The sequence below is a fragment of the Saimiri boliviensis genome, chromosome 10, assembly GCF_048565385.1.
Source record: "Saimiri boliviensis isolate mSaiBol1 chromosome 10, mSaiBol1.pri, whole genome shotgun sequence".
In the NCBI taxonomy this organism is placed as follows: Eukaryota; Metazoa; Chordata; class Mammalia; order Primates; family Cebidae; genus Saimiri; species Saimiri boliviensis.
Window position 1 is genome coordinate 113,021,409 of NC_133458.1, and position 16,960 is coordinate 113,038,368.

General features: G+C 40.9%; 1 protein-coding gene across 1 annotated transcript in view; it reads right to left on the bottom strand.

The window, feature by feature from the left end:
- Window positions 1-12,874, bottom strand: part of STK17A (serine/threonine kinase 17a) — a 46,966-nt gene extending 34,092 nt beyond the window's left edge. Inside the window, exon 1 of the mRNA XM_039462089.2 lies at window positions 12,517-12,874. Coding sequence (XP_039318023.2) covers window positions 12,517-12,722 — 206 coding nt within the window. The 5' untranslated portion in view covers window positions 12,723-12,874. The remainder of the gene's footprint in view (window positions 1-12,516) is intronic.
- Window positions 12,875-16,960: the final 4,086 nt, after the last annotated feature.

Below are 16,960 nucleotides of genomic sequence, written 5' to 3' on the forward strand. Positions count from 1 at the left end.
AGGTTGCAGTAAGCTGAGATCATGCCACTGCACTCCAGCCTGGGGAACAGAGGGAGACTCCGTCTCCAAGAAAAAAAAAAAAAAGAACAAAAGCCATTTGATCTTTTAACAGAAACTGGTCACCAGAATCCATAATATGATGAATTTCACTGCTGCTAATTGACTCTAAAGAACACTATCACTTTCTAAATGTAAGGATCTCACTCATCTATCATTTTAACTACAGCATCAGCTAGAAATGTTGCATTTTCCCATAAAGACAGATACAGCAAAGTGTTATCTTGATACATCACTATTTGTTATAAAACTAATAAGCAGGTAAACTGGGGACTCAATATAGCATACTGATTAAGGTATGAGCTCTGGAATTAGACTTATGTGGACTTGAACCCTGCAAATGGCACCTGATAATAACCTTAGGTGGTTTAACCTCTTTTAGTTTCAATTTTCTTCTCTTTTTCCTTTCTTTTTCTTTTTTCTTTCTTTCTTTCTTTCTTTTTTTTTAAAGAGACTGGGTGTCTCTATGTTGCTCAGGCTAGTACTGAACTCCTGGCCTCAAGTGATCCTGCCACCTCAGCCTCCTGAGTAGCTATGAGTAAAGGCATGAGCCTCCATGCTCTAAGTCTCATTTTTCTAATCAGTATAATAGAGATATAAATGGCATCTACTTCCCAAGGTTGTGAGAATTAAAGCATATAATAGATTTCAATTGCTTAGCATGGTACTTGCCACATAGTAAGTGCTCAATAAAATATTACCAATCACAAAAACATCCTTAAGGTCTGATAGTCATCACCCATAAATATCCACTGAATCCTTAGGTTGAAAGGCAACTTAGAAATCATATAGTATTTTACCTAATGCCAAATTCCAATGTCTTATTTCAAACTGTGAGGTAATCTTTTCTACTATGGGGAACACATTATTTTCATAAGGTTATCATTATAAGCCTAAACCTGACTTCAGCTGAAGGGGTAAGTCAGGGTCCTCTGCTGAGCAGTACAGACTAGACCTCACTCTCTTTCCCACATGGTAGCCTATCAGATAGTGAACACAGCAAACACCATCTGTTAGCTGCCACTCTCTCTTCCCTTTCCCAGTATGCAGACAATCCTCATCCCCATAGGTTTTTTTTTTTTCTTCTTTAAGAGATGGGGTCTCACTCTGTTGCCCAGGCTGGAGTTCAGTGGCACCATCATGGCTCACTGCAGCCTTGGACTTCTGGGCTCAAGTAATCCTCCCACCTCAGCCTCCTCTGTAGCTGGGATCACAGGCGCATGCCACCATGCCCAGCTCCCCGTAAGGTTTTTCTGACCCCTTATTATGGCTCATCAGAAAATGTGCCAACCAAATCTGAAGCAACTATTCCAGGTATAATTGATCAAAGCATTGCATCATTATTACTTTTGTTGCTTTTGGAACAATACAAACTAAGATTGCTTGTTAAAAATACTTGACATGTTTTTCATGTTTAACATTGGTTTGATAAACTACCAAGATTTTTTCTCCCTTGAATTTTTGTCAAATCAGTATCCTCATACTATATTTAAAAAATATTTCTAAAAAATTTGGCATAATCAACAGCATAAACAGACAACCTACAGAATGGAGAAAAATATTTGCAAACTATGCCACCAACAAAGGGTGATATCTAGAATCTACATGGAACTCAAAGTGGGCAAAGGACATGGACAGACATTTTTTCGAAAGATGACATACAAGCAGCAAACATATGGGGGGAAAAAAACGTTCAACATCACTAATCATCAGAGAAATGCAAATGAAAACCAAAATGAGGTACTGTCTTATACCAGTTGGAATGGCTATTAGTAAAAAGTCAAAAAACAACAAATGTTGGTGAACATACAGAGAAAAAGGAACACATACACTGTTGGTAGAAATGAAAATTTGTTCAGCCACCATGGAAAGCAGTTTGGAGATTTCTCACAAAACTACCATTTAACTCAACTATCCCATTACTGGGTATCTGCACAAAGGAAAAGAAATTATTATATGAAAAAGACACCTGCACCCACATATTTATTGCAGCCCTATTCACAATAGCAAAGATATGGAATCAACCTAAGTGTCCATCAATGGATGACTGAACTAGAAATACGGTGTGTATAAATATCATGGACTACTACACAGCCATAAAAATAAAAGAATGTCTTCTGCAGTAACAAGGATGGAACTGGATGCCATCCTAAGTGAGATGACTTAAGTTAAAAACTGCCTGTTTTTACTTTTAACTAAATGGATACACAGGCATACAGTGGAAAAACAGACCAAAAGGTCAAAGAGTGGCAAGGGGGTGAGTAACAAAATACTACCTATTGGGTACAATGTACACTATTTAGGTGATGGGTACACTAAAAGCCCAGACTTCACCATGACGCAACATACCCATGTGACACAAATGCACTGGTATTCCTAGATCTATTTTTTTTTTAAAAAGCTTTCTAAAAAATTAAATGCAAGGCTTCAATTACCCTGTTAAATTCTTTTTTGTTGCTGTTTTTGAGACACAGTCTCGCTCTATCACCCAGGCTGGAGTGCAGTGGCATGATCTCGGCTCACAGCAACCTCTGCCTCCTGGGTTCAAGCAAGTCTCATGCTTCAGCCACCCAAGTAGCTGGAATTACAAGCACATGCCACCATGCTTGGCTAGTTTTTTAATTTTTTTAAGATGGGGTTTCGTCATGTTGGCCAGGCTGTTCTTAAAACACCTGGCCGCAAGTGATCCGTCCACCCCGGCTGGGATTATAGGCGTGAGCCACTGCGCCTAGGCTGCCCTGTTAAATTCTAACTTCTAGGCTTTGATCTGGCATTCTAGACCTTGCTGACCTAATTTTGAGTAGTAATTCTTCCTTGCCAGCTACTGTTAACTGCAAATATGATTTTCATGTCCTCCATGTTTTTTACTATCATTAGTAATACAAATGTGGGATGACAAATCCTTAGGCATAGCCCTATGGCTGTTCAATTTGGTGACAACCTACCTAATAAGCACCCTTATTCAGATCAAAGTTCTTTTATTAACAGAAATATGAAAGACTTCTACAGATATGGGAGAGAGTAACTATAAATGAATTCCTCAAAGACTAATACCTTTAATTTTATCCCACAAAATCATTAGGCTAACATCCCCGTTTAGTTTTAAAAGGTTCCCAATGATCTCTGGAAAGAAAACAATTATTAATAATTTGATGTTTTCATACCTACATGTCTGGAAGTTTCAAGAGAAGAGAAAGTTTAATTTGTGTAAAATTCATCTGAAATGAAGCCTCAACATATAATTGGCAGGAAGCATGTTCCTGGTAAATTAGAAATGACTCACTAGAATGGCTCTCAAACACATATCACACATACACAAATGTTTATTGCTGCCACACCTGACATTCAAAGCAATAAAGTACTGTGCACTAAGTAAAAAACTACATATTACATAGCCTGAAAGTATATTTTTAAAGACCACATAGGAAAGACAGCTAATTCAGCAAACAGAATTGGAACTCAAAATTATGTCAGTAGTCTAAAATGCTAGATCAAAACCTAGAAGTTAGAATTTAACAGGGCAAATTAAACATGGACTCACACACACTGCTAACCTGTGAACTCTGAGACCCTGTTACAGAACAGCCATTGCTAAATTCTGGAGCCTCTTCCCTATACTTAGTCATCTGCTGCTCCTCACTCATTCCTTTAGGTCCCAGAACGCAGTTCCCACGGCTCTCCTTTCATACCAGTGACTACTCTGATACCACCTTTGTTTTTCTGGAAACACTCCTCACAGTTCTAGGTTTATTCTTTTCTTTTCACCATATCATGTACTATACTAGGGGGTCAGCAAACTTTTCTGTAAAGGGAAAGCAAGATAGTAAATATTTTTGGCTTTGCGGACAAGAGGGTCCCTGCAGCAATGACTGAAGTCCACTGTTGTAGAATGAAAGCAGCCATACAAGAAAGGTAAATGAATGCGCATGTTTGGCTTCCAATGAAACTTTATGGATGCTGAAATGTGAATTTCATAAGATTTTCATGTTATTAAATATTACTCTTCTCATTTTTTCAACTATTAAAAAACGTGAAACATAAAAACAGCTTGCGAGACTTACAAAAATAGGTGGCTGGTTGTAGTTTGCTGACCCCTGCTATATCCCATGCTGAATAAAACTCTTCCATCATTTTAATACCACATATCACTGAAACTGACATGACAGCAGGTCGCAATGCTTTGAGGAAGCACGCATGCTTTCATCTCTAAATGACTGGTGCAATGGGAGGAAGAGTGTTCAAACCACTCAAGGAGGAGTCAGAGGAGATAATAACAGATTTCTGGGAATTGTTCTATACAGCCACATGTATAAACATGAGATTCAGCATTCAAGCTGTGAAGTCCCAGTGTATAGGCTCAGAATTATATTGAGAGTTCCCTAAATTCCATACCCCAAAAGGGCTTCAACATGTATATTTTACTATGACTTTATGGTCAAATTTGTGACAGTATCTCAACCTTTAACTTCAGGTTTTTGAATCCTCTACAAAACATTTTTAAAATGATGTTTCTCAGCTGGGCGCGGTGCCTCACACCTGTAATTCCAGCACTTTGGGAGGCTGAGACGGGCGGATCACAAGGTCAGGAGTTCAAGACCAGTCTGACCAACATGGTGAAACCCCATCTCTACTAAAAATACAAAAATTAGCTGGGCTTGGTGGCGCACACCTGTAATCCCAGCTACTCAGGAGGCTAAGGCAAGAGAATTGCCTGAACCTGGTAGATGGAGGTTACAGTGAGCCAAGATTGTGCCACTGCACTCCGGCCTGGGTGACAGGGTGAGACTTCGTCTCAAAAAAAAAAAAAAAAAGATGTTTCTCTGACACTAGAGGCCACAGTTACATGCAGCTGACTTGGGGCTGATGAGGTCCAAAGGGCATAAGATGTTTGTGGCATATGTACTTTTTTTTGTTGACTCAAATGCCAAACTTCTTCCTGGAATACACAGTTGCCATAATTTTCAGGGTTTTTCCATTTCAAAAACATCTGTATTTCACTAATAGGTATAAAACTGAGAACACAGGTTTTCGTTAAAGATTTTAGGACGAATATCAGAAATGAACACATTTCACAACTACAGATTGAAAACATATTCCAGAGAGGTGGGAAAGGCAAGATACATAAACAATTATAACAAGAGGAGGTGACATTTCACTGAGACCCACCAGTCCAAGCTCTCTAATAACTCTGCATTAACAGTGCCTAAAAACAGTGCTGAGGAAGAGAGGGTGAGTATCTTTAGGTAGGCATGTTTGCTAAGGAGTTTGGACTTCATCAGGCTTTACATTGGAACCTATTAGAATTCTGAAAATAATTGTTTAAAAAAGATAATTCTGGCTGGGCACAGTGGCTCATGCCTGTAATACCAGCACTCTGAGAGGCTGAGGTAGGCGGATTGCTTAAGCCCAGGAGTTCGAGACCAGCCTGGGCAACATGGTGAAACCCTGTCTCTACAAAAACTACAAAAATTAGATGGACATGGTTGTGTGCACCAGTAGTCTAGACACTTGGGAGGCTGGGATGGGAGGATCACTTGAGCCTGGGACATCTAGGCTGCCGAGATCATGTAAGTGCGCTCCAGCCTGGGCAACAGGATGAGACCCTAAAAATAAAATAGAAATTCTAATAGTGTTGTCAAGAGTGGATTGCGAAGTGATAACTAGAAATAGAGAGGCCAGTAAAATATTTAAAGCAGTAGGCCTGCACTCCAGTGGCAGCAGTAGAGACTGGGAAAACAGAATATGTTTAAAAGCCAATCAAAGTCAAGATTTATTAGCACTCACTGAAAGATCTGAGTTGCTGGCAGAGATGAGAGGAGAAGGGAAAGGTGAAAATTGAGGATAACTTTTAGATTTTTAATATAGGTACTGTGTAAATGTGGTACCAGTTATAGTGCCACTGAGATAAAGATGATGAAGAGAGTAAGAGATTTTTTGGGAAAGATCATATGCTAGGTTTTGGACAGAAGTTTGAGCTGCCTTTCTTGGTAAAGAGAATCCCATTTATTGAAGGGATTCCAAACATAAATGGGTTATAGGCAAAGTGCTGGATTATAGGCAAAAGTGAAGAGATAATACAATATATAAGGTTTAGGTAAACATCAGAAAATGTAGATGCTAATTTGAGCAGTACACAGGGGAAGTAAAATAATGTCCAAGGTCTTGTTTTATTCTAGGCTAAAGTGCTTTGTTTATACCTTTATAATATTTATGCCAATCTTTTTTTTTTTTTTTTTTTTTTTTGAGACGGAGTTTCGCTCTCGTTACCCAGGCTGGAGTGCAATGGCGCGATCTCGGCTCACCGCAACCTCCGCCTCCTGGGCTCAGGCAATTCTCCTGCCTCAGCCTCCTAAGTAGCTGGGATTATAGGCACGCACCACCATGCCCAGCTAACTTTTTGTATTTTTAGTAGAGACGGGGTTTCACCTTGTTGACCAGGATGGTCTCGATCTCTCGACCTCGTGATCCACCCGCCTCGGCCTCCCAAAGTGCTGGGATTACAGGCTTGAGCCACCGCGCCCGGCGCCAATCTTACATATTAAAACTTGTTGTTATTATGTCTCCCAGCTGAACTGTTTCAGAGACCTCACTTATTCATCTTTTTATCTCCATGGTGCACTGTACATGGCAGGTATGCAAATATAATCAGCACACCTAGTATATATACTGCTCTTATTATTTTGTTAAATTAAAGTTTTATGGCAACTTAACTTCATAACATTTAATATACTAGACTCCTTGTCATTCTCTCTTCATTGAATTTTTCTACAGCTGTGACTTAATGTTTTATTGACAACGGCAACTACTACTGAAATGCCATCCATTCTTTACAGCCCAACTGAAATGTTATTTGCCACCATAAGACCTTCCAGTGGTATATCATCTTGCCTATAAAGGGGACAGTGGTCAATCTGCTACATTTCGGAATAGCCTAGGGTAGTGTCTTTATGTACTTAATATGTAATTTTTTGTTTTTGAGACTGAGTTTTGCTCTTGTTGCCCAGGCTGGAGTGCAATGATGTGATCTCAGCTCACTGCAACCTCTGCCTCCTGAGTTCAAGCAATTCTCCTGCCTCAGCCTCCTATGTAGCTGGGATTACAGATGTCCACCACCATGCCTGGCCAATTTTTCTGTATTTTTAGTAGAAATGGGGTTTCTCCATGTTGGTCAAGCAGGAGACATGGGTTTCTCCATACTGGTCAAGCAGGAGACACAGGTTTCTCCATATTGGTCAGGCTGGTCTTGAACTCTTGACCTCAGGTGATCCACCCACCTTGGCCTCTCAAAATGCTGGGATTACAGGTGTGAGCCACAGTGCCCAGCTTGTCCCATTTTTTTTTTTTTTGCGCCCTGGCTGGAGTACAGTGGCACTATCTGTGCTCATGGCAACCTCCGCCTCCCAACCAAGCAATTCTCTTGCCTCAGCCTCCTGAGTAGCTGGTACTACAGGTACATGCAGGGCTAATTTTTGTATTTTTGGTAGAAATGAGGTTTTATCATGTTGGCCAGGCTGCTTTCAAGTGATCCGCCCACCTCAGCCTCCCAAAGTGCAGGGATTACAGGCATGAGCCACCACGTCCAGCCAGAGATAATGTCTTAAAGATAAAGAAGTTCCATTCAATAAAAACCTAGAATAGATTTTTGTCTTATCACTGAAATGATCAAGGAAAAGACCCTAGGTGTAACAATTAGTGAGTCCATTTAAATAAGACATTAGCATGCGTGATAAGAAAAAGCAAGGCTTTACAAGTCAAACTTGGTTTTAAATTCTGGTTTATAACTGTGTAATCTTGGGCAATTTATTAATCCTTTGGATCCTGGGATTCCTCATCTGTAAAATGAGATCAATAGCACTTTATCTTACAGGGCAGTGGAGACTATACAAAATTACATCTTTAAAGTGTGTAGCATTTAGAAAATGATCAATAATCAGTAGCTTTTTACTACTAGCATTAGTTTTAGATCTATGATATAACCAATGATAATTTTTACAAAAAAAATCATAGGCATTCTGGAGGTGAGCTATTTAGTCTACATGATGTCTAAATTCTCTCAAGAAATCTAGTTAAGTTCTTATTTACCTGAAGAGGTGAATCAATGACTATAGCTACTTAGCTTTCTAATGCATTTGGTTCAATAATCAGATTGTATAAAATTGTGTCATCTATAGTTTTATCAAGAGATTGAAATTCAAATCCTTTAATTCACGTATCTTAAATTAAGATTTTAACATTTTAAGCATGAACTTTTCAAAATTAAACAGCTGACTGACTTAAATAAAGTACCTGCCTGAGAGCAGAAGCCATACTTTCCAAGTAACTTTATCACTGAACCACAAATACGGCCAATTTTCTTTTATCTATTCAAAGTATCAGATTACCCAAAACTGTTTGCAAATTAAATTCTTCAAACTAATGACTAGCTGTCTAGAAATTTTAAATAACAGATTTTAAATAACAGATTTAAATAACAAGCAATTTAAAACAAGGCAATTTCTGCATGGATGTTACTTGATAAAAAGCTCGTTTTGTTTTTTATTTTTTTAAAGGTCGTTCTTAAAAAATAATTTATGACACACACTTAAGTTGTTGTCAGATACAAAAACTGATGCTATTACCTACAGCCATCAATCTAGGTAAGGGCGTACAGTTCCCAAAATACCCACCCAGAGTCACCTTTTAGTTTGAATATTCTTTTATTCTCTGATAAAAACCCTTTCTTGTCCCTGTCATCCCTGACTGCTCTGAGGAGAATGTGATAGGACATCCCTAATTTATTTTTAGGCCCAAGTGGGGACTTAACTATATGACAGTGAAGCTTGATCGTGTTTGCTCCAATGTGGAACTCATTAACATATCCTTTCATAAAAATGTCAGGAAATTGCTTTAGTCATAAGATATAGACTACAGATTATTCTTTGAAAAACATGTGTGGTGTAATGGGAATGCTTTCAAAGTCAGGAGTCCTAGCTCTGCTATCTCTCACAAGACTTAATCTGTGTCTTTGTTTTCTCATCTGAAAAATGGGGCTTTCCAAACAGGCTTGTGGTGAGAATCAATGAGATAATGCATGTGAAGGCACTTGTAAAACTGTAAAGCCTGCACATTTATAAAGTACCTGCTTTAGATAGGAACTTGTATTTGTAACTTTTTTCCTTAGGAAAATCCAACTATTAGCATGTAATAATATTTTTAAAGTGTTCTTTTGGCTTATTTTTTTCTTAAGAAAAAATGTATGAGTATATTAAAAACATTAAAGTTGAGAACTAGATAACGAAAACAAATGTAAGGCAAATCATTTGATATGAAATTGGTGTATCTTTAAGTTCCTAGAAAAATCTTTCTGTTCCTATATTATCAATACTCAAGGAAAATCAACATGAAAAAATTCTCAGAACCCAAGGTCATTTCTCTTGTGTGCCTCAGTAATGAAATCATTAATGTAGTTTACACTGGCATACAGCCAGACTCAAGGAAAGGTAACAAGCCTCAGGAATAACCAGTCAAGCTTCAAGCAATAAAATAATGTTTTACATCATATATTTACCCGTATTTACGTTGCTATGGACTCTGCTGGAAACATGAAAGAATGTGACATTTCGTAAAATGATCAACATAACATCCTGTTATTACTCTGAAATCAATGTTGACCATTTAAAAAATTCTCTTAACAGTCATCTCATTCAAAGTTTTAGCTCTGTAGTAACATAGTAGCACCTGAAAGAGATCGATTTGATTGAACAGTTAACTCTTCACACCCCTTCTGCATTTTACTAAATGAAAGGCCACAGAATAAAAATAAAAAATCTGTTTTTCTTCCTACATCATTAAACTATAACACGGGTATTTTGCAAGTTCTTTATCAACATGAGATTTATTAGAGTTATATCAGAAATGCAACCAGAGTTAAGAGTTGGAAAAATAAGTTTTCTATTTTATCAGAGAAAACATCAAGAAACACACTTAACTACGTTAAAACCATAAAATACAGGCAAAATTTATAAAGCTTAAACAAGGACTGCTTATTGCACAGACAGAACTTTTATTTCCAGAGATGTCTAAACAGTTCCTGTGACTTTGTTACATTGTACAGGTTTTCTTTTTTGGTTATTAAAATAACATTTATTGAATTACACCATGAATTACATTTATTGAGTGCTTCCCCTAAGCTAAGCACAGCCTTAAGGCTATGTTTTACTTAACTCTTTCACTAACCCTATGAGGCAATAAATGATTAGGCAGTGCACTCAAGTCCACATAACTAGTAAGAGCCAAGATTCAATCTCACACTGTCTGACTCCAAAACCAGTGTTCTTAAGCACTGCATTAAACTCCTTTATAAAAGGGTGCCACAAGGAAAAGAACAGATTTAAGTCTATTTTTCAGTTCCAGGCTCTTATATCAAATATTTATCTAATAACTGCATTGTTATGCTGCTTTAGGACTTACTCCTTTTGTAAAGAAATTTATATTTTAAAAAAGGGTATGTAGAGGATATCACAACCTTAAAACAAACAAAACAACACCTGATCGGGAAGCTAATTTTATAATGGAGTTTATAAACAAAAGTTGAAAGAAACATTTCTGAAGGAATTGGTACCATAACACCTGTTGGGGCGCCAATCAGTTTCCCAGTTTATAAAACCTCCAGGACAGAGCTTCCCACCTGAAGACATTTTGCTTTGTAAAATACTTGCACCGGTTTTCCTTGTGGAATGAAGCCAGACAACCAAATAATGGAAAAACGTAGTTTTTTTTTTTTTTTTGAGACGAGTCTCGCTTTGTTGTCCAGCCTGGAATGCAATGGTACTACCTCGGCCCACTGCAACCTCCTCCTCCCGGGTTCAAGTGATTCTCTTACCTCAGCCTCCTGAGTAGCTGGGATTACAGACGTCCACCACCCCCCTCACCTAATTTTTGTATTTTCAGTAGAGACGGGGGTTTCACCACGTTGGCCAGGCTGGTCTCGAACTCCTGACCTCCGGTGATCTACCGGCTTTGGCCTCCCAAAGTGCCAGGATTACAGGCACGAGCCCTGGCGCCCGGCCAGTTTTCCTTTTTTTTCAAGTAGTACGGGTTACTTCAGAATGTTTGGAATGTCTACAAATCAGAATATCCAGCTAAGCCACAGCTCCCTTCACCTTTTCACCCTAGCAGTGAAGTAATCTTGTTCCTGAAAGGTGTTTTCTCTTTTGTTAACATTTAGGAATAAGTAAGACTTTGTCAAGGTAGCATTCCACACCTCCACCCGCCAAAAAAACTATTTCCAAAGTTACCTTAATATGTGCAAGGTTGGGTGTTTTTAACATTATAAGTCATCTTATATTGTTTGCCTTTCCAAGACCCCAGCTGAAGGCTGTTTCGAGTGTCAGGCCCTTTCCCATTACAACATGGTGCTATTTTGCAACCATGACAAATGTTGGCAATAATGCCAACATTTACTGAAGGCCATGTGGCAAGCCCAGTGGTATGCACTTGATAGGCATGGCATCTTCAGGACACCTCTGAGGTAGATACTGCCATCATTAGACGGATTTTACGGATTAGGAAAGTAAGGCTGGGGAGTCTAAGTAACCCCTCCAAAGGCAACCACAGCAAGCAGGGCATGAATATGAACTCAGTCTACGCCAGAGCCAGCGTTTTTAACAACTTCCCCAAACTGTTCTCAAGGAAGAGTCCCCAAACCCCACAGAAATCACTATCACCCCATCAGCATACAAAATATGAAGCATCCGAACAGCCTGCACCTGCAACTTTGGAGACCAAGTTGTAAGCTTCCTCTACTCCCACAAACGAAGGGTGGGGTGGGGTGGGGTGGGGTGGAGTGGGGGGAGAAGGCAAGAATCAGTTCCCAGCGAAGTAAAAAGAGCGAGACAAGGACCAAGCGCCTAGGAAAGACACCAATCTAAATTCGAGGCTAAACGACCTTAATATTTAAAAACTAAAATGGCACAAAACCACACCAGCCATGAAAACGAACATGAAGTCAGCAGAAGACCGACACAAGGGTGCAGAGTCCCGGTGCAAAGGGAGGTGTCACCACGGATGCCGCGTTTTATTAAAACCACACCGGGAGACCCAGAAAGTCGTCGGAGTCGAAGACCCGAAGCAGAGCCGGCGCCACAGACCTCCGGTGTTCAGACCCGCCGCTCGGGGTGAACGGCAGGCGCGGCCGGCACCTTCTCTCGTTAAACCGCCATTCGAAACGCCAGAGAGAAGGAAAGCGCCGAGGAGAGGCAGGTGTGCGCGCCCCCGGGACGGCCATCGAGTTCCCATCACTCGCTCCCGGGGCGCGGCGCGTGGAGGGGGCGCTGGCGCGGCTCGGGCTGCTCTCCTGGCCGCCGGCACCCAACTTTGTGCCAAGTCACCCCGCGCGTTATCGGCAGCAGCAACGCCAGCTCAGCCTCCCCGCCGGGGCCCCGGCACTTCTCCGCGCGTCCGGGCCCCGCCCGTCCTCACCTGCCCAGCTCCCGGCCCGGGCACAGGCTGTAGCCGTCCTGGAAGGGCTCGGTGCGCACCGCGGCGCGGATCTCCGTCAGCAGCCCGCGGGGCTGGGGCGGCGGCGGCGGCCGGCGAGGCCCGCTCAGACCCCGGCCGGCCCGGCCCGAGCCTGAGGTGGCGCCGGGAGAGGAGCCGCCGCTGTCCGGCTTCTCTAGAGGAATCATGGTGTTCGGGCGCGCTTCCTTCCTAGCCACCAGCTCGCTCCGAGCAGCCGGAGGGCCACGGACCCGCCTCCGGCTTCTAGAGCCTGCCCAAGAAGCCCTCAAACATCCGCTCTCCGCGGGGCGGCGCTCGGACTGCGGCCGGCCGGCTACCGGCTGCCAGGCCCCGCCCCTTGCCCCACGCCCAGCCCCCGCCTCGTAACCGCCCTGCGCCTGCTTCGGCCCCGGCCGGCCCCGCCCCACGCCCAGCCCCGCCCCTTGCCCCACGCCCGGCCCCCGCCTCGTAACCGCCCTGCGCCTGCTTCGGCCCCGGCCGGCCCCGCCCCGCGCCCGGCCACGCCCCTTCCCAGCCTCACTCCGTGGCCGCCCCGCCCCCTCGCTGAGCTCCCGTGGGCTCCTCATGTGCGCCCTCTACAGCTCATGGGAAGAAGGTGCAGCCTGCGGGACGGCCCGGAGGCTGGAGGCGACGCACAGCACCACCCTTTGGCCAGGACTGCCTTCTGCGTTAGCAGAGTTAAGCACCTGCTGAGCATCTGAGAGTCCCAAAAGCTGACCTTCGGTTAATTAAAGCTATTTGAGCTGTAAGCGGGACTTCACGTGGTGGGGAGGCGTGATGAGACCCTAATCTCCTTACACTGGGAAGAGGGGTCTGGAGGAAGGAGTTGTATACATATTATTAACCCTGCACACCAACCCTATGAAATAGACGCTATTAAGTTGTCTGTCGTTGTTTCTATATTTACTTTCGAGGTCCTCTCATCCAGTTTTACGACTTTAATTACCATCGATATGCTCATGACTACAGAATTTGTATCTCTAGCGTCCAACTGTTCCCTGAACTTCGGACTAGTGTATTCGACTATGCACTTGGCACCTCCACCTCGATGTCAAATTAACATCTCAGACTTAACATACACAGAAGTAAGTTCCTGACCGGTCTTCATGAATGCATTCCTACCCAGCTTTCCCCGTCTCAATTTTCTTCATCTTTTTCCTTCTAGTTGCTCAGGCCAAAAATCTTGGGATGAGCATTGACTCCTCTTCAAACTAGATGCGGCATTTGATCACTTCTGTTTCCACCTTACCACCATAGCCACCATTATCTCTTATCTGGATTATTGTGATAGTTTGCTAACTGGACCACCTGCTTCCATCCTTCTTCCTCCCTAATGCCGCATAGTTTATTTTCAAGGCAATGAGAGCGATGATTTAAAAATCAAAACCAAATCGTGTCACTGCTCTGCTCAAACTGACTCAGTAGAGTTTTGCTTCTGGCACTGATATACTAGTTTATTTGTGACCAACAGTTTCACTAAGAAAAATTAGAAAAGTTGGCAAAAATTAAGCAATTCCTCTCCCAGCAAGGAGTTGGATGACTGAAATCCTGGAAAGATAGGCAGCTCTGAAAGCCACCCATTTTCCCATGAAGTATTTGATGATTTTAAAGCAATGGCTGAAAGAGTGAGAAAGTAAGCAGAGCTTTCAGCCATCTCATGGGGCTGGGAAGACAAAAAACTGAACTTTAAGACCTATTTAGGATGAGCAGCTGGTAAGCAACTAGGCTTTCAGCTGGGACTCTGAAGGGCCATACCCTAGGGGCGTGGATCAAAAGGAAGCAGACCCAAGGGCTGAAGACCAGCTTCCAACTGCAACAGTAAATATTCTCTCTGGGGAAAAAGAGCATCATGCAAAGCCACACATTATCCATATAATATTTTACACACCATGTCTGAAACTTAAACAAAGGACACAAAGAGAATTGTCTTTAAAATGAAGGAAAAAAGAAAACAGAAATAAACAGAAGATCCAGATACTAAAGTTTAAACACAGATTTTAAAATAGTTTTGTTTACTATCTTCAAGAAATTCAATGACAAGATGAAGAATTTTCAGCAGAGAACTGGAAACTCCAACGAATACAATGGAATTTTGGAATTGGAGGAAAAAAAACCACTAACTAAAACTACCACAGAATTATGGGTTTAATAACAGATGAGATACAAGTTAGCAAGAATTAGTGAACCTAATATGCAAAATGAAATAAAAGAGGTAAAAGAACTTTATATAAAAGATACAAGGTTTCAGAAAGGAGACTATAATACATGTGATACATAGTAAAACATTCTAACACACGTGTAATTGGAATATCAGGAAGAGAAGTAAAAGAAAAAAGGAAAAGAAGCAATATTTGAAAAGATAGTGGCTGGAAATTTTTTAAAACTAATAACATCTCTCAGAGACAAGAAACATGAACATAGAGCAGGATTTCAAGCAAACAATATCATATGTAGGCAGGCTGTAAACTACCGAGAAACAAAGACAAAAAGAAAATGTTTAAATGTTTAAAATCAGCAAAGAAAACAGATATAATCTGCAAATGAGCAACAATAAAATTAAGAGCTTATTCTCAAAGAACCAATGGAAGCCTAAACACCTTGAAATGTCTTCAAAGGACAAGGAGAAATTACCTGTCAACCTGTATTATATACCCAGTAAAAATACTCTTCAAAATGGAAAATAAAATACAGTTTTATAACCAAGAAACACTATCAACTCATCTACAGTTAAGGAAATTCCAAAAGGAGTTTTTCAGGCAGATGGATAATAATACCAAAAGGAATGAAGAGCAATCAAAGAGTTAATACATGGATAGATGTAAATAAACACAAATTGTATAAAACAATGAAAACAACATCCTGTGAGGTTTAAATATATGTAGAATTAAAATATACACAATAATAGCACAAAAAGTGAGATGTGAATGTGTTAAAATGATCCAAGAATTCATCATGAAAAATATCCAAATGAGTATAGCTAGAACGTTTTTTGGAAAAGAAAATTGTAGGGAGAGAATTGTCCTAACATATTAAAATACAGTATGAAATAAGATAACATAACAGTTTTGAAATAGTTGTAATATTTAAGAAACCACAATAAGCTCCAAAACCTCTAAATCATTAAATGTTAAAAAAAGAAAAAAAGACTACGAAATCTAGAAAGAAATAACACATTAACAATAAGCTGACTTTTTTTTTTTTTTTTTGAGACAGCCCAGATGGTGCCATCTCGGCTCACTGCAACCTCTGCCTCCTGGATTGAAGGGATTCTCCTGCCTCAATCTCCTGAATAGCTGGGATTACAGGCATGTGCCACCATGCTTGGCTAATTTTGGTATTTTTAGTAGACACAGGGTTTTTGCCGTGTTGGTCAGGCTGGTCTTGAACTCCTGGCCTCAAGTGATCCAGCCTCCTTGGCCTCCCAAAGTGCTGGAATTACAGGTGTTAGCCATTGCGCCCGGCCTTGACAGTTAGCTGATTTCTGAAGGAAGAAGTAACTTCTAAGAAATAAAGCAGTGGAAAAAACTCCAGGAAAAATATTTGACTACCTAATAATTTTTAAAGTGTTGCATATCAAAAAATGTTATATGCTAAATTAGAAGGCAAAAAAACTGGGAATATATTTGCAAAAAGCATTATAGACAAAAATTATTCCCTAAATGAAGAACACGTAACAAGAGGCATGTCAACACTATGTTAGAAAGAGGTCAAAGAAAATAAAAGGTTTTTTAATAATGAAATGTTCAAATTTAATTTGTATTTCCTTTAGAAATATAAATGGGGTTTCATTTTTCCCAGTAAAATTGGCAAAGATTTTTAGGGTAATTCAATTCCCATTGTTTGTGATAAGGGAGAGAAAGACTGGAAAGATAAAAACACAAGTGTTTTCTGTTTCCTTGTGTTGTTCTGATCTGTATTTTTCCGTATAGAGCACTATACCTGATTCTATCAGAGATTCTCACCTGGCTCACCTGTTTTATTTTATTTTATTATTTTTTGAAACGGAGTCTTGCTCTGTCATCCAGGCTGGAGCTCGATGTCGGCGATGTCGGCACACTGCAACCTCTGCTTCCAGGTTCAAACGATTCTCCTGGCTCAGCCTTCTGAGTAGGTGGGATTACAGGCACACGCCGCCACGTGTGGCTAGTTTTTGTATTTTAGTAGAGACCGGGTTTCACCTTGTTAGCCAGGATAGTCTTGAACTCCTGACCTCGTGATCCGCCCACCTCGGCCTCCCAAAGTGCTGGGATTACAGGTGTGAGCCACCGCGCCTGGCCCACCTGTTTTAATATCAACCTGAGTTTATCAGATTGCATTCTAAGTGTATGCTTTCTTCCTAGTTAGATCAGAAGGGACCATTTATTCTATATCCTCAGTGTGTATAAGTAACGCTCTATAAATATTG